Source organism: Oryctolagus cuniculus, chromosome 4 (genome assembly GCF_964237555.1).
Source record: "Oryctolagus cuniculus chromosome 4, mOryCun1.1, whole genome shotgun sequence".
NCBI lineage: Eukaryota > Metazoa > Chordata > Mammalia > Lagomorpha > Leporidae > Oryctolagus > Oryctolagus cuniculus.
Window position 1 is genome coordinate 63,287,935 of NC_091435.1, and position 19,319 is coordinate 63,307,253.

General features: G+C 39.7%; 1 protein-coding gene across 9 annotated transcripts in view; it reads right to left on the reverse strand.

Annotated features, from left to right (window-relative positions):
- Positions 1–19,319, reverse strand: part of LOC100355470 (leukocyte surface antigen CD47) — a 52,035-nt gene that overhangs the window by 17,562 nt on the left and 15,154 nt on the right. For all 9 annotated transcript variants that reach the window (XR_001794711.3, XR_001794710.3, XR_001794709.3 and 6 more), the window contains exon 3: positions 7,512–7,601. Coding sequence is in view for 6 of the 9 variants with exons in the window: in XM_008266998.4 (XP_008265220.1) it covers positions 7,512–7,601 (90 nt within the window). In the remaining 3 variants the exon portion in view is untranslated. The remainder of the gene's footprint in view (positions 1–7,511; positions 7,602–19,319) is intronic.

Below are 19,319 nucleotides of genomic sequence, written 5' to 3' on the forward strand. Positions count from 1 at the left end.
GCTTTGTGTAATAAGTGCTCAGAATATAAAAGATCAAAGAAAAGGATGTCCAACAGACTCATTTCTTTTTCCCCATTTCAAAGTTTCCCTGGCTTTGTAGAAGAGCTCACAATGTCACAGTACATATAGGCAGTTGGACGGCTGCATTTGGAAAGAGTCAGGTAAGTAGCAACTACATTTCTACAAAAGAGTAAAATGCTGAGCTATAGCTGCGTTTGGTGCCTCCTCCAATAAAATCAGGTCATAACCACATTATTTAATAACAGAATGTGATCACTATGTGTACAGGATCAAGAAAGGGAGTTCAAGATTATCAAACAATTCATAGTAAACTTAAGAACAAAGTCCTATATCAGGGGTCACCAACCAGATCACAGAATGACTACAATAATATTATGTCATTTTATCTTTTTGGATATCCATTTCCTAGCATAATTTAGTATATGTCATCATTTCTTAAGAATGATTTTTCTATCAAGAAACTGTTTCATTACTTTTTAAAAACATGCTCTCGTTGACTATTTTCACTCTCAAGCTAGTCCTTAAATCGGAACTCAGGGACTTGGTTGGACCTCAAGGCTGTTATGATGAATTTTTTTCCTTGAATTCCATCAATGTTTACTACAGGAACAGCCTCTCAAATCCCTCTGAACAGTAACTAAAATCCATATGGAATAATCTTGAGTAAGGATGAGAAAGTTTAAAAGGAAATGACAATGACAAATATGTTTTCTGTGATATGCGTTAGTTAATACACAATACAAAAAAATGTTTGGGAATGAAATGGACATGGTGATATGATTGCTGTTTTTAGCCCTTGTTTATACTGCTGTGGAACTGTGCTCTTTCTACTTTGTACTTTTTGAATATTATGGTTAGTGGTGAATTAAGCCTGTGAATATAGAGTGGATTGAAATTATGTCTTTGCAAAAACTGATGAGAGGAAGAGAGGGGAGGGTGGGAGGTGGGTTGGGGGAAGGGGAGGAGAGAAAGGGAAGTGTAGTTGTCTTCTTGGAACTGTACCTATGAAATGCATGAAACCTGTTCTCTTTATATTAATAAAAAAGGAAATGAAACATGCACAAATCTGAAATAAATTATAGAAGTCCTCATTTTGCACAGTTCTTTTTTTTTCAAAAGAGGAAATTTATTTTTTTTATTTTTTATTTAGTAAATATAAATTTTCAAAGTACAGTTAATGGATTACAATGGCTTCCCCCCCATAATTTCCCTCCCACTCACAACCCTCCCATCTCCCGCTCCCTCTCCCATTCCATTCACATCAAGATTCATTTTCAATTATCTTTATATACAGAAGATCAATTCAGTATATATTAAGTAAAGATTTCATCAGTTTACACCCACACAGAAACACAAAGTGTTAAATACTGTTTCAGTACTAGTTATAGCATTACTTCGCATTGGACAACACACTAAGGACAGATCCCACATGAGGAGTAAGTACACAGTGACTCCTGTTGTTGACTTAACAATTTGACACTCTTGTTTATGGCATCAGTAATCTCCCTAGGCTCTAGTCATGAGTTACCTAAAATACTCTCATGGGCTCTTCAGCCATATCCGAATGCCTTAAGGTCTGATTCTGAGGCCAGAGTGCTATTTAGGACATCTGCCATTCTAAGAGTCTACTGTGTATCCCGCTTCCCATGATGGATTGTTCTCTCCCTTTTTGATTCTATCAGCTAGCATCAGCAGACACTAGATTTGTTTGTGTGATCCCTTTGACTCTTAGACCTATCAGTGTGATCAATTGTGAACTGAAATTGATCACTTGGACTAGTGAGATGGCATTGGTACATGCCACCTTGATTGGATTGTATTGGGATCCCCTGGCATGTTTCTAACTCCACCATTTCGGGCAAGTTCAATTGGGCATGTCCCAAATTGTACATCTCCTCCCTCTCTTATTCCCACTCTTATATTTAACAGTGATCACTTTTCAGTTAAAATTTAAACACCTAAAAATAACTGTGTGTTAATCACAGAGTTCAACCAATAGTACTAGAACAAAACAAAGAGAAAATACTAAAATGGATAAAGTATTACATTGTACATCAACCGTCAGGACAAGAGCTGATCAAGTCACTGTTTCTCATAGTGTCCATTTCACTTCAACAGGTTTCCCCTTTGCTGCTCATTCAGTTGTGGCCGATCAGGGAGAACATATGATATTTGTCCCTTTGGGACTGGCTTAATTCACTCAGCATGATGTTTTCCAGATTCCTCCATCTTGTTGCAAATGACCGGATTTCGTTGTTTTTGACTGCTGTATAGTATTCGATAGAGTACATGTCCCATAATTTCTTTATCCAGTCTACTGTTGATGGGCATTTAGGTTGGTTCCAGGTCTTAGCTATTGTGAATTGAGCTACAATAAACATTAATGCGCAGACAGCTTGTTTGTTTGCCAATTTAATTTCCTTTGGGTAAATTCCAAGGAGTGGGATGGCTGGGTTGAATGGTAGGGTTATGTTCAGGTTTCTGAGGAATCTCCAGACTGACTTCCATAGTGGCTTACCAGTTTGCATTCCCACCAACAGTGGGTTAGTGTCCCTTTTTCCCCACATACTTGCCAGCATCTGTTGTTGGTAGATTTCTTTCTTTACTTTTTTTTGAATACTGTAATCAATACACAATTCTTCTTAAGTGCTGAAACTTAACTGAAAAGTGATCGCTGTTAAATATAAGAGTGGGAATAAGAGAGGGAAGAGATGTGCAATTCGGGACATGCTCAAACTGACTTACCTCAAACAGTAGAGTTAGAAACATACCAGGGGATTCGAATTCAATCCCATCAAGGTGGCATGTGTACTAGTCCCAGTGATCAATTTCTATTCACAATTGGTCGTAATGATAGGACTAAGAACCAAAGGGATCACATAAACAAGAATAGTGTCTGCAAATACTAGCTGATAGAATAAAAAAGGGAGAGAATGATCCAACATGGGAAGTGAGATACACAGCAGACCCATAGAATGGCAAATGTCCTAACAGCACTCTGGCCTCATAATCAGCCCTTAAGGCATGCGGATCCGGCTGAAATGCCCATGAGACTATTTCAGGCATGGAAAGCCAAGACACTCTGGGGAAAAAAAAAAAAAAAACCTAAATGAAAGATCTCCGTGAGTGAGATCCCAGTGGAAAGAATGGGTCATCAAAGAAGGAGGTACCTTCTCTGAAGGGAGGAGAGAACTTCCACTTTGACCATGGCCTTGTCTAAAAATGATCAGAGTCGGTGAACTCAGGGGGCTTCCATAGCCTTGGCAGCTCATGACAAGAGCCTAGGGTGATTACTGATGCCATAAACAAGAGTGTCAATTTGTTAAGTCAACAACAGGAGTCACTGTGCACTTACTCATCATGTAGGATCTCTGTCCTTAGTGTGCTGTACATTGAGATTTAATGCTATAACTAGTACTCAAACAGTATTTTTCACTTTATGTTTCTGTGTGGGAGCAAACTGTTGAAATCCTTACTTAATGTATGCTAAACTGATCTTCTGTATATAAAGAGAATCGAAAATGAATCTTGATGTGAATGGAAGGGGAGAGGGAGTGGATAAGGGGAGGGTTGCGGGTTGGAGGGACGTTATGGGGGGGAAGCCATTGTAATCAATATTCTGTACTTTGGAAATTTATATTCATTAAATAAAAGGTAAAAAAAAAACATAATGGGTTCAAAACATTTTGCACAGTTCTAACATGCATGAATTCCAGCTACCACGGTTTACCCAAAACAAGTTCCCCCAAACACTTCAAATTTTAGTCTTCACAATATATTAGCTGAGTAATGGCACAAAGTATGAATTTCATTGCTATCTCCTCAGTCTACAAATTGCCATGTACATGGTAGCTGCGCATCACGATCAGCACCGATCACATCACTTCTTTGGAGCCTGTTGGTGACATGCGTTACTCATGGACAGACAGCAAAGCACGCAGCTGTGTTACCTCCCTGACTCCCAGTGATAAATGTCTGTGATAGACAATAAAATGATGCAAGTGGGCAACAGAGATGAAAGAGCCACAGGCATGAAGAGACAGAATGCTCTATGAGAAATTCCAATAGACCATAAACGAAGTAGTGGAAGAAACCGTGAGCGTGGGAATGTCGACATACTGTTATGCAATAGGCTCTCAAGACGCAACCAGAGGAACTCAGTGAAGGTGACCCTACTGGCACAACTGAGGGGACAGTAAGGAAGCTGGAACAGGAATGAAGATGCCCTAGAGGGAATGACTCTGGCAAACAAACAAAAACATAAACTTCAGATAAAAAGAACTCTTGGAGATATTTCATAATATTGAGAGTGACTGCATAAGATAAAATGTTGGAAGCGAATACAAACTTAGAAAGGGAGATGATAGGGGCTGGTGGTGTGGCATAGCTGGTTTGGCTGCCACCTGTGACACCAGTATTCTATGTGGGTGCTGGCCTGAGGCTGCTACACTTCTGATCTGGCTCCCTGCTGATGTGCCTGGGAGAGCCAAGGCAGATGGCCCAAGTGCTTGGGCCCCTGCACACACGTGGGAGACCGGGAAGAGGCTCTGGGATCCGGGCTTCAGCCTGGCCCAGCCCTGGCTGTTGCTGCAGCCATTTGGGGGAGTGAACCAGTAGTTGGATGGTATCTTCTCTCTCTCTCTCTCTCTCTCTCTCTCTCTCTGTCTCTCCCTTTCTCTGTAACTATTGTTACCATCGCAGGTGTAACATACAGAAACATAACCAACCAACATGTAACTGAGCAGGTGGAAAATACAAGGGCTCTCCTGTCTGGTGGAACATCCACACCAGACCAGGAGACCTCTTCTGAAAGTCACCAAAAGAAAAGTGAAGATTAGGATCCATGACTGTCTTAAAGATGTGACACAAGGCACAGGACACAAAGACACACACACTTCTCCCTCACTGAAATGGTTGAAATGTGAGTGCTGCATGGCCAGGGAGACGTGTGCTTCACCTCCACATCTCAAGCACTTAGCCCAGTACCTTGCCATAACCAGGCACCCTGTCAATAGCTAACCGTAGAACAAACAAATCATGTCAACATTCTCCACTGTCAATAGCAATGTCATCTAATCCGTGGTCTATCACATAAATGTTCATTCCTCAAGAAAAGGAAATTCTCAAAATAAATTCAGGATGTTGGAGCAGGTACTTTGTAGTGGTAAACAGCACTGGTTCAAAGGGCAGGCACTGGGCCTAGCAGTTAAAATGCTTGAGCAACCTGTGCCATCTCAGGGAGCCTGGGTTAAATACTGGGCTACAGCTCCTGACTCCACTTTCCTGCTAACATGGACCCTAGGAGGCAGCGGCAGTGTCTCAAGTAACCGAGTTCCTGCTACCCATTTGGGAGACCTTGACTGCATTCCTGCCTCTCTGCTTCAACCCCCAAAGCAGGCATAGCCATTGTGGGCATTTGCACAGTGAACCAGCAGACTCTTTCAATCTCTCACTGCCTCTCAAACAAACATAAAAAAATTATCCTAATACAAAAATGAAAACTAAAAAAGGATGTTTTTTCACTCATCAAATTAGCAAAGATTTTAGAATAATTTTAGAATGATAACAGGTATTCTCATCTGCAATAGCAGTTGATACAATGTTTCTGGAGAACATTTATGCAGGGTGTATCATGAGGCATACACTTTCTCTGCCATTACTAGGATTACATATATTTAGCAGAGTTACTTTCATAGTATCAAAAAATTTGGAAACATCCCTAATATCCACAAAGATGAGAGTTAAGTAAATTATAGAACATCCATAAAAGTAGAGCACAGGCAGCTATAACAAGATTTCTAAAGACACAGGGGGAAAATCAGGATGTGTAAGTATAGAAACTACATGAATTAATTTATGTCTTCTATTTTTAAAGACACATAACAAAAATGAATGAAAAAGACAGAAAGGGAAGCGGGAAATTCACTAGGAAATACCAATAGTTCGCTTCTAGTTTGGGGACCCCAGATGATTTTAATTGTTCTTTTGCTATAACTTCCTGTATTGTACCAGGTATTCTAAAATGATATGCACAAATGTCCCTCTGTAACTCTGAATTCTACATCCTTGATCCAATTAACTGAAAAATTGAAAATAATGCATCTATACTGAGCATGTACAGACTTTTTCCTCATTATTATTCCAAAACAATATAGTACATCAACAACTTAGAGCATTCACATTATATTATGTGCAATCTGGAGATGATTTAAAGCATATCAGAGGATAGGCTCAGCCTACATGTAAATAATATGTCGTTTTATATAACAGACTTGAGCATCCCCAGATATTGGTATCTGAGACGGGATCTGGAACCAATCCCTATGTATAATGAGGATGGCTCTACTACTATTTTAAATCAGAAAAAAAATGGAAAACTTATTATATAAAAATGTTGCTAATAGTAAACAGATTCATTCTTGGTCAATTACACTAAAAATAATGTCCCTTATGATAACGCTGTTACCAGCAAAACAGATTTAACAAATCACAGTAACATGAAATAATTTCATGAACTTAGAAACAGGCTATACCCTGCCCAAATCATATGACAGCCCTTAATGCCAAAGTCTGCCAACATGGTTAAAAGCTTCCAGAAGATTCATGAAGTATACATTAGGCCAATCCATTGTGGTATTTTACTGAAGGTTGCAGAATAAACGAAATCACCATTATTTACTCCCTGCCTGTAGAGATGTTTACTGGTCTTCAATGACTGTTTCAAGGTGCTATGGGGGAGAGTAGGAATAAATCTTACATTTTAAATGTTTAACTGCTCCTCAGAACTTCACAAATTTAGGAAATTTCTTTACCAAGCCAGCATGGAAATATTGAGTGTAAACATAAACTAGAATGCATATTACCTATTTAGCTCATAATAATAACTCTGTATTGTTTGTGCCAAATCTGACACAGCATCAAGAGCTGCCCTCAGAGGCTGGGGTACACGATTATTACAGGGAAGCAAGATAAGAACACAACTCTCCTGTGGCTGCTAGGCCACAGATCTGCACAGCGAGGATGATACAACACAGTTCAAACTGGGTTTTCCCAGGGGTGAACATACACACACAAGAATTCAAACTGAGAACAGAAAGAGAAGGGAATCTTTATGCTCCAGAGTATAGTATTCTCTCTAAACATTGATGTAGTATGTGACTATCAGCTTTCTAAATGGCATAATACGTGTATAAACATTTGATAAATATTAAAATATATGAATTTAAGGAGGTATTACCAGTATTTACACTATTGATTCTTAAGGGATTTAAAAAATAATAAAAAACCACCTTCTTGGGAATTCAAATGGAACTATATAAAAATATGAGGGGCAATAGATATACTCCTATACAATGATTAATATTCAAATTGCATATTCTTATTTATCACAGTAATATTTCCTAATACAGTTTAAATAATATCACTGAAGTTAATTTCTCTTAGAAATAAGGTTCATAATTAAAACATAAATGAAAAATAGGAATACTTACTTAAAATGCCAAACTGTCCCCAGAACAGAAGTATAGCCAAAATTGGGAAAATAACAATGAGAATATTTTCATTTGGAGAAAACCATGAAACTGAGGAGAAAGAAAAAAAATTACACAATTAATATATATATACTACAATCACTTTAAATCCTGCCAGCTTACTATAACATATTTTATTGTGGAGATGTAAAACAAAAATAGTTCACTAAAGCCATGGTCTTAATTTATATACATACACACACAAAAGTTACTTTCAAAAATTTTTTGCATCAGAACAAACTTAACTTTGAAGTCCATTTTCTGTGAACCTTTTGAAGTATCCTCATAGAATAAATTTTATTTATGAAACAAAAAGCTACAGTTCATTATTCTTTGTCCTAAACTACACATTTGTCCTAAACTACATTTTAGGGAAGGAGGTGCTACAACACAGTAGCTGAGAACAGGGCTCTGTGGCCACCCTGCCCTGGCTTGAAACTCAATTCTAAATTACCATCCGCGTAAACCTGCGTAACGTTAAACACCTCTCTGCTCTTCAGGGACCTCAATGGCTGCAGCACAGCCATCTACACGTTGCAGGATGCTTGTGACTATTGTAAAGGACTTCAAGCAAAGCTTGGCACTTACCAATTATTATGATGTGTTCCGATATTGAATACCTGTTTGTGCAGAGTGCAAGAATTTGCCTTCCAACAGCCCTGATGGTTTCCTGTAAAGACTGACTCAGCGGACGTAGTGAGGAAGCTGTACCACGAGGTTCCCTCTCCCTACTGTGACTAACACTGCGCTAGGGAAGCCCTGATTTCCCTGTACTGAATCTGCAAGACACAACTTGCTCAAGGAGAATTAAGCTTTGAAAGGATCATTACTATGTTAAGTAACATGAAGGACTTTAGGTTGTTAAAGAATTGGTTATTAAGTAGGCCGCATGTTACTTATATGGTGAAAATAACTGCCATACATCCCATACAAAAGACACTGAGATATAAAAACTTCAAATAGGATTGTTGCAAACTTTAGAGAAATTAAGTGTGACTGCATCTTATAAACCTATAGAACCGTAATTTTCGTAATGAAATTTCTTCTCTAACAATATGCCCTGAAAGTGCTTTGAAGTCTGCCTGCAGTGGTGGTGGAGGCTGGACGGTTTGAAGGGCACTTCTGAATACTGCCCCAGCCAGCACTGGCATTCCTCCAAAGTCAACAGGACTCACCTATTCCCTGGAATCCCTCACTGCCCTGCATGGGAGGAACTTCCTGTCTTTCACTCAATAGCGACAGTCATATATTTCTTGTGTTAAGCTTGTAAGGTTAAACCCTGGTAAAATGCTTACATTAATCCCCAGAATATAACATTATAAACCCTAACTTAGATACATTAGCTTTTCAGAATCTAGTGTTTTTCCCTGTTCATGGTAGAGACTCAGTACATTGGCTTTTGAAGGTTACTACAGTCATAAGACAGTTCAGTGAGTGTGTGCAAAATGCTTTTTTTGATACTCTATGGTTATAGATATCCACCACAATACAGATATTTTTAGATATTCAGAATCAATACCTTAATTTCCAACTGGATAACTGCACATTTCCTATACAAAAGAAAATCCTCTTCTATCCTCAGCCTAAAATCCTACCAGGCAAAATTTTGTGAATTATGCTTAGGTTTTTGTATATGATGCCCAAAGGATCTGGCAAAAGCTCTATAAGATCATAACCATGCTTAATTTATTTTCCTTTCTACTTCTATTATTTTGATTTGTATACATTAATTCCTCGAAATCCTCGTGATAATCATATGAAGAGTTAAATCCTTCCTTGCAGCCGAAGAAGCCAAGGCACCATGAATTCCGGACCTTAAGCATTTTACATTTTCATATCCCAAACTTATTCCTGATACCTGTCACCTCAGTGTCGTCCTCACACCTCCCCTCTCAGTTCCCACTTCAGTAGTTGTAACTAAACTTTTCCACTTGCTCAGGCAAAATCCTGGGAGTTACTTACAGTTGGCTCCTTGGTTTCCCTCATGCCCCACATCTAAACAGGAATCAAATCCTGCTGGCTTCACCTATAGCTGTTATCTTACCTCACGTTAAAGATGATCAGGGGCTGGTTAAACCCGCTGCCTGCAGTGCCAGCATCCCATATGGGCGCTGGTTGAACTCCCAGGTGCTCCACTTCCGATCCAGCTCTCTGCTATGGTTTGGGAAAGCAGCAGAGGATGGCCCAAGTCCTTGGGCACCTGCACCCACATGGGAGACCTGGAAGAAACTCCTGGTTCCTGGCTTCGGATCGGCTCCGCCCCAGCTGTTGTGGCCATCTGGGGAGTGAACCAGTGGATGGAAAATCTCTCTCTCTCTCTCTCTTCCTCTGCCTCTCTGTAACTCTGCCTTTCAAACAAATAGATAAATCTTAAAAAAGATGAGCTAATGAGGACAAGTTTCTCTACTGGCCTCATAAATTTAGGATGTGTTAATAGATGCCATTAATAAAAACAAGAGATGTATTTGACCTTGATCTGACCACTCATTTTCTCTTATTCCATAAATATTCATTGTAAGCCCACCATGGGGAATTCCCCATCTAGGCATTTGAAGGCCCAGCAATGAACACGGTATTGTGAGTCTGAGCTTGGGGAAGGGGAAAGGCCTCTGGGGAAAGGAATTGGAACTGAGCCTTAGGAAGAAAGGAGCCTGTCACCTGAAGACTGAGAGGAACAGATGACAAAGGAACAGCAAGTTCAAGGAGACAGGAGACGGCCACAGTGACTGGAATTCAGGGATGCAAGATTACAAAAGAGGAGTAGGGTGAGATCAGATCGGTCCTTACAATGTGTTAAGTATGGATTTTATTCTAACAGCAACGAGAAATGGTTGGCAGGCTTCAAACAGGGACGAAAAATGACCTGATTCATAAAATCTTCTTTGGCAGCCATGTGAAGAATGGATCACAGGGAATCAGGACTTGTCAGAAAGGTACAGCAGCAATCAGATTTTGGAGGGCAAAGGATGTCAAGAAATGCAGCCGTGAGCTGTTAAACTCAACACATCTAAAGAAGCAACAGGAAACTGCTGCCAGGCAAGGTGACTAGAATGAGGGCCCTGAAACCTTGAGCACTGACTGAAGGAATTGTAGTGTTTTACCATAGAGAAGGCTGAATTTGGGAGAAATACGACAGCTTTCCGAGTGAGTGAGGAACAACAGCGAAGCAAATGTTAGCTTGATTTAAGAAAGAACTTTAATTGCCTGATACCTGCAATCCTTTAGGAAATAACAGTGTCTCTTCATACCAAGCCTTTAGATAAAAAGTTTGAATGGTCAACTTCCTGGGGCAGGAAAGAACTAATTTGTCAATTAGATAATGAAACAGACTAGATGATTACAAGAATCTATGCAAAAATAATGAGATAAAAGAGGAAATTTCAATGACAGTGGGATTTTTGAATGAAATATATTTTCATCTAAGTGATTCTTACAGAGCTTATCTGTATCACATGTGGGCTTATTCAGGCTTCACATAATCTCCCTCTCACTACCACCCCAACATTTAAACACTTTCCCTGACAGTAAGTATGCATGGGGTATTGAGCTGTCCAGTGGTATCTCAATTTGAAATCACTTTGGGTAAAAGGGTTAATAAACAGAATCTATAAAGAGCTCAAAAAATTCAACAACAACAAAACAAATTTGAACAGCCCTTGTCTCAATTACTGAGGAACAGTTTTCCTTTTGTCATCATATTATTTGTTGAACTCTTTACTTAGTACAGTGTTAATCTTACAAGTATAAAGTTAATTGAAAAATAGGCCTTATAAAAAATAAGACCAGGAAGGCCGGCGCCGTGGCTCAATAGGCTAATCCTCCACCTTGCGGCGCCGGCACACCGGGTTCTAGTCCCGGTTGGGGCGCCGGATTCTGTCCCGGTTGCCCCTCTTCCAGGCCAGCTCTCTGCTATGGCCAGGGAGTGCAGTGGAGGATGGCCCAGGTGCTTGGGCCCTGCACCCCATGGGAGACCAGGAAAAAGCACCTGGATCCTGGCTCCTGCCATCGGATCAGCGCGGTGCGCCGGCTGCAGCGGCGGCCATTGGAGGGTGAACCAACGGCAAAAGGAAGACCTTTCTCTCTCTGTCTCTCTCTCTCACTGTATACTCTGCCTGTCAAAAAAAAAAAAAAAAAAAAAAATAAGACCAGGAATAGAAGAGGGAGAAGGAAGGTGGAGGAAGAAGGGTGGGAGTACAGGTGGGAGGGCGGGTATAGTGGGAAGAATCACTGTGTTCCTAAAGCTGTATTTATGAAGTGCATGAAATTTGTATACCTTAAATAAAAGGTTTCTGGGGGAAAAAAGAATTGGAAAAAAAATGGGCAAAGGACTTGAACAGGTATTTTCAAGAGAGGAAATTCAAATTGCCAAAAGACACTTGAAAAAACAGGATCACTAGCCACCAGGGAAATGCAAATCAAACCCATAATGAGGTTTCACCTCACCTCCATTAGAATGGCTCTCATACAGAAATCAACAAGCAACAAATGGTGGCAAGGATGTGGAGAAAAAGGTACTCTAATCCACTGCTGGTGGGAATGTAAACTGGGGCAGCCACTGTGAAAGACAGTATGGGAATACCTTAGAAATCTGAATATAGACCTGCTATATGATCCAGGCATCCCACTCCTGGGAATTTACCCAAGGGAAAAGAAATCAGCATCTGAAAGAGTTATCTGTACCCCCAGGTTCATTGTAGCACAATTCAAAACAGCTAAAATATGGAATCAAACCAGATGTCCCTCAACTGTTGACTAGATAAGGAAATTATGGTGTATATATACACTACGGAGTACTACTCAGTTTAAAAAAAAAAAATGAAATCCTGTCTTTTGCAGCAAAATGGATGCAACTGGAAACCATTATACTTAGTTAAATAAGCCAGTCCCAAAAAGAGAGATATGTTTTCCTTGGTCTGGGGTATAGAGTACCTAAAATATAATGTATTGGAGTGAAATAAATATTTTGAGATTCAATGATTGCTTACAGCCCTTGTCTCTACTGTTGAGTAACAGTATTTATTTCATGAGTATAAAGTAAACTGAAAGTAGACTGTTGTAAAAATTAAGACTGGAAATAGGAGAGGGAAGAGGAAGAAGGGTTATAGCAGGGTGGGAAGGAGGGTAGGGCAGGAAGTATCAGTATGTTCCTAAATCTGTATATATGAAATATACATGAAACTTGCATATATTATATACAATTAAAAAAAGAGAAATTACTGTGGGAAACTTCTACCAGGTTTCCTCTCCTGTCACTGACATGAACACATGACCTTTCTAACTTGTTTTGGTAGAAGTTTGAGGATCAGTGAATTCTGTATTTAAGAATCAACTGATATCCTGGGGAAAACTCCAACATTTTATGTGAAACTACACATGTGCTTATTAAACTACCAATTTGTTACACAGAATTGTAAGATTATGTTAAATCTTGTTCCCTGAGGGAGAGTGAGACAAGATACTTCTCTAAGATCCCTTTCAACTCTAAGTTTCTGTTGCACTAAAAATACGAATAAAGGTTAAAATGGACTATGAACAACATCAGATATTTTTCCATCTCAGGATTAATAAAGATAATCCAAAGTTAATCATTACTGAAAAGGCAAAAAAAATGATATTAAGAGGGTGTGGTCTGTGGATAAGTGTTTAAGTTTTGCTTTCAAGCCCAAGTGTTATTGAAACCTATGAACTCAGTTCTCTTACCTCTCTGTATAGAAATGGGACAACTTGAAAACAGGAAGGGTCCACAGGGCCTCTACACACAGAGAATACCAGCGTCCACAGGAGACAATCACAATAAAATTTATGCGCTAAAATGAGACCAAATTTTTACTTGGTGATTCAAGATTATGAAGATTCAAGATTATAAAGATCACTTCTTTAATCTATTGATTAGCTAGTCTATAATCCTCACTTAATCAAACCCTCAATTCTAAGGTGGGCCCCCCAAATCCTGCTCCCTGAAATAAATACCTTCTGTAATTCCCTCCTCTTGTGTATCAGTGAGACAAAAAATATGCTGGATTTCATTCCAATGTTGATGCCATGTCACCTGGAAAAGGGAATGTGCTGATATAATTAAGATCATCAATCAAGTGTCTTTAAGAAGGGGTGGGAGGGATTATCCTGTAGGTAGACAGAGCTGACCTAAAAAAGTGATCCTTTAAGAGTGTTTGGGCTCTTCCTATCAAGATAAATTCAACATGTGAGAGAGACTCAGCAAGCAGATCTTTCTTCACTGGCTTTAAATACGCAGGGACCATGTGGCAAGGAATGGGTACAACTCTAGGAGCTGAGAGAAGTCCCTACAGACACTCAGCAAAGAAACAAGGACTTCAGTCCTGCAATCACAGGTAACAGATTTAGGTTATGATTCTGTGAGCCTGGAATAGGACCCTAGCCCCCAGGTGAGAATACAGTCTGGCTGACAGACCCCAGCCACACCATGATCAGAGCTGGTGAACAAGTGCTCTTTTAGGCTGCTATGTTTATGGTTATTTGTGTTTTTTTTTTTAAAGATTTATTTATTTATTTGAAAGTCAGAGTTACACAGAGAGAGAGGAAAGGCACAGAGAAAGAGAGAGAGAGAGGTCTTCTATCCAATGGTTCACTCCCCAATTGGCCGCAACGGCCGGATCTGAGCCCATTGGAAGCCAGGAGCCTGGAGCTTCCTCCAAGTCTTCCCATGTGGGTGCAGGGGCCCAAGGACTTGGGCCATCTTGTACTGCCTTCCCAGGCCACAGCAGAGAGCTGGACTGGAGGTAGAGCAGCCAGGTCTTGAACTGGCGCCCATATGGGATGCCAGTGCTTCAGGCCAGGGCATTAACCCACTGTGCCACAGCGCCGGCCCCTGTTTATGGTTATTTGTTACACCACACTAGAAAACTAATACAAGAATCTTCCAATGTCTTCATGTCATTGTTAGGAATGGAATGTGCATAATGTTGACAATGGAAATGGCAACTCTGCTGAACTTGAATAGACCTTTTAAAACAAACAGCTTACAGAGAAAAATGAATTTTAAGCTTCTATATTTTTATATCATTAATAGAAATAGCAATAACTAATTTTATAACTGCTATTATTTGTATTTAGTATCTGGTTATTTACAATGCATTATTATATGAATCATATACCATGATGGTAACGGTACTTGCTTTTGAAGCCACAGAGATCTGGGTTAAAATCCTGGAAATGAATCTGTCCTTGACTCTTTTTAGCTTCCTCATTTTTTAAATGGTAAGACCTACTTTTCTCCACTAGAGTTCTTAAGAAGATCACAGGACATATTATACTGAACACATCTGGCAGGGGCTCAAACAAATGTTAGATATACAAAGTATCTTAGAGTGTCTCATGTATTCAGCTCTCGTGCTCTAAAAAAACTCAAAAAACCAAAAAAAAAAAAAAAAACAACACAAAAAATGGTCACCACTACCTGAATCCATTAAGTGTAATTCAACTATTCTGAGCAATTGCTATTCCTCATTTATGCGTATATTTGGGGGAAAAAATCCCCACAACCTAGAAAACATAGTTTCTAATGTCTAAATCCCTAAAACACATGATGGGAAAGTATCAGTACGGCAAATTTGTATTCTACAGTTACACTGCTGATGAGCAAAGTTTGAAAATTCTTTGAAAACTAAGAATAATCTTACCATGTAATTTAATAACTGTAGTTTCAGAAATTTACCCCTGAGAAATGTAAACTATGTCTACATAGGATCTTGTAAACAACTGTTCACAGCAGCTTTATTTTTAATTGTCCAAACTGGAAAAAACTCAACCTCAAAAGGTGATATCCAGTATGATTCCTCTTATATGAAATTGTAAAAATGGCAAAATTATAGAGGGAAAATTAGTGCTTGCCAGATTAGGGGCAGTGGGAAGTGGAAGGTATGCCTATGAAAGGTTAACAGGAGGGAGATGTTTGGGTTGATGGAATAGGTCTATATCCTGATTGTGATGTTAATTATGCAACAATACATGTGATAAAATCATAGGGACCCATACACAAACTGTGCTACAGCAAATGCCTTGGGTTTAATACTGTGATGTATTTACTTAAGAGGTAACCAGTGGGGAGGACTGGGTGTAGAGCATGGGCCAACTATCTTGACTCTTCCTGTGAATCAATAATTACTTCAAAAAATCAAAATTGATACAAAGCCAAGTATCTTAAACCTCTAGTAAATTTTTCTCCATTCTTCATAATGAAATGATGTGTTCCAACTTTAATGGGCCAAAACAGAACTTGAGCTCATATTTATACATAATATTCAGAACCAATGAAAAATACAACCCTCACATGCAAAACTATAATTGTCATTCCCATTCATCTTCATTCTGTCTTCTGGCTACCAAGTTGTCCCTCAGCATTACACATTATCCTCCAAAGTTACTGTTGCCCCATGTCTTCTTTTATTCCCATGAGACTACATCCCCATAAAGAATTTGAATTAAGTATTACATTATCTAACTACAGTCAGTTCTAGTGCATATGACTGAGTAGAGCTCTCCTAAAGATGTACACTGAGGAAAAAAAAAAATCTCCTTAGCCTAAATTAACATCAGTGGTAAAAGTTACAATGTGGGTGATATTTATGAGCAGAAAAGCCATTTTAATCCTCCTTCCCTATTGTGCCACCCCCTACCCATTCCTCTCTGTGCACAAGAAACACACAAGACTGCAGATCAGCTTCAGCAACTTGATACTCTATTTCATTACACTAACATTCACGAAAACAACTACTGTAGTAACAAACTTTGGTTTCCAAAGAACATGGGTTCTCATTATACTTGGTAGAATACATAAATGCAGGGGCTGGCCCTATGGTGTGGCAGGTTAAGCCACTGCCTGCAGCGCCAGTATCACATACAGGCAGCGGTTTGAGTCCCAGATTTTCTACTTACAATCCAGCTCCCTGCCATGCACCCGGGAGACCAGCAAAAGACAGTCAGGTGCTTGGGCCCCTGCACCCATATGGGAGGCCCAGAAGAAGCTCTTGGCTCCTGGCTTCAGCTTGACCCAGCCCCAGCTGTTGCAGCCCTTGGGAAGTGAACCAGCAGACAGAAGATCTTTTCTCCATGTCCCTCCCTCTCTCTCTGTTAACTCTGCCTTTCAAATAAATAAAATAAATCTTAAAAGGAAGAATACATAAGTGCAAACATCTATTTTCATCCCCGTCTTGAGTATGAGACAATGTGGACTCAGTGAAGTACCAGCTCAGGATCAGAGATGAAAACCAAGCTGCTAAATAAGGGCTGTGACTCAATCTCTTCATTCCTAACCCAAAGCAACATCAACAGACTAATCACCCAATTCCGATACAGTAACAAGAATGTCCTAACAGTGAAAGCTAGAAGAATAGAAAGCAAAGAGCGCATCCAACTGATGGTTCTGATCCCATTGGGAGCAGAGGTTCCAAAGTGTAGTCAATCCTGAGATCAATAATATGCCTGGCGATTCTAACTAGAACGTTCAAAATGGAAAGGCAGAATGCCTTTGTGGGTGGCTGACAAGAAACAGAAAAGAGACTTTATTTATTTATTTTTACTTCAGCTAACGTTCTGACTTTATATAACTCACCAATCCAAGTTCGTGAAAAATGGCAGAATCATGGCGCTATACCCAAGCCTGAATCCAAATAAATAAAAATGGAAGACCAGCTCTCCCACAACTTGGCTAAGAAATGAACAGCAAAGCAGCACTAGTCACAGAAAACCTCTAGGACTCAACCCTGATGATCTATGACAAATCTGATTCTCTTCCTAACCTATTCTTTCCAGGGGAAGCACAGCTGGAACTTGCCAACCCTTGGTCAACATGCAAGACAAAAAAATTATTCAAGAAACAACTAAAAAGAGCCTTGAAAATCTTGTGAAAGAAGGTACTTTTGATGGCAGCATAGATGACTCCATGCCCCAAACAGAACAGTTCTCAAAAGAAACGTCTGAGACACACAATATCCAAATTAAACAGTAATGAAAAGTAGAACAATAACTATGATAGAACTCATGATCTTAAAGCTGCTAAATATTACATCACATTTATCATTAACAATCACTTTTTGATTCATAAAGGAGTTCCCAACCCCACTTTTCCCTATTTCCTTTTTTCAATTTTTATTTAATAGATATAAATTACCAAAGTACAACTTTTGGATTATAGCAGCTTTTTCCCCCCATAACCTCCCTCCCACCCTCAAACCATCCCATCTCCCACTCCCTCTCAAATCCCATTCACATCAAGATTCTTTTTCAATTATCTTTGTATACAGAAGATCAATTTAGTATATTTTAAGTAGATTTCAACAGTGTGCACCCACACAGAAACACAAAGTGTAAAGTACTGTTTCAATACTAGTTATAGCATTACTTTGCACAGTACAATACATTAAGGACAGAGATCCTACATGCGGAGTAAGTGCACAGTGATTCCTGTTGTTGACTTGACAACTGACATTCTTATTTATGGCGTCAGTAATCAACCGAGGCTCTTGTCATGAGATGCCAAGGCTATGGAAGCCTTTTGAGTTCACCAACTCAAATCTTATTTAGACAAGGTCATAGTCAAAGTGGAAGTTCTCTCTCTCCTCCCTTCAGAGAAAGGTATCTCCTTCTTTGATGGCCCGTTCTTTCCACTGGGATCTCACTCACAGAGATCTTTCATTTAGATTTTTTTTTTTTTTTGCCAGAGTGTCTTGGCTTTCCATGCCTGAAATACTCTCATGGGCTTTTTAGCCAGATTCGAATGCCTTAAGGGCTGATTCTGAGGCCAGAGTGCTGTTTAGGACACCTGCCATTCTATGAGACTACTGTGTATCCCGCTTCCCATGTTGGATTGTTCTCTCCTTTTTAATTCTATCAGTTAGTATTAGCAGACACTAGTCTTGTTTATGTGATCTCTTTGACTCTTAATCCTATTTTTATGATCAATTGTGAACTGAAAGTGATCACTTTGACTAGCGAGATGGCATTGGTACATGCCACCTTGACGGGATTGAATCGGAATCCCCTGGCACATTTCTAACTCTACCGTTTGGGGCAAATCCAGTTGAGCATGTCCCAAACTGTACATCTCCTCCTTCTCTTATTCCCACTCTTATATTTAACAAGGATCACTTTTCAGTTAAATTTAAGCACCTAAGAATAATTGTGTGTTAATTAGAGAGTTCAACCAACAGTATTCAGTAGAACAAAAAAATACTAAAAGGGATAAAATATTAAGTTGTTCCTCAACAGTCAGGACAAGGGCTGATCAAGTCACTGTTTCTCATAGTGTCCATTTCACTTCAACAGGTTTCCTTTTTGGTGCTCGGTTAGTTGTCACCAATCAGGGAGAACATATGATATTTGTCCCTTTGGGGCTGGCTTATTTCACTCAGCATGATGTTTTCCAGATTCCTCCATTTTGTTGCAAATGACTGGATTTCATTATTTTTTTACTGCTGCATAGTATTCTAAGAGTACACGTCCCATAATTTTTTTTTTTTTTTTTTTTTTTTTTTTTTTGACAGGCAGAGTGGACAGTGAGAGAGAGAGAGACAGAGAGAAAGGTCTTCCTTTTGCCGTTGATTCACCCTCCAATGGCCGCCGCGGCTGGCGCGCTGCGGCCGGCGCACCGCGCTGATCCGATGGCAGGAGCCAGGAGCCAGGTGCTTTTCCTGGTCTCCCATGGGGTGCAGGGCCCAAGCACCTGGGCCATCCTCCACTGCACTCCCTGGCCACAGCAGAGGGCTGGCCTGGAAGAGGGGCAACCGGGACAGA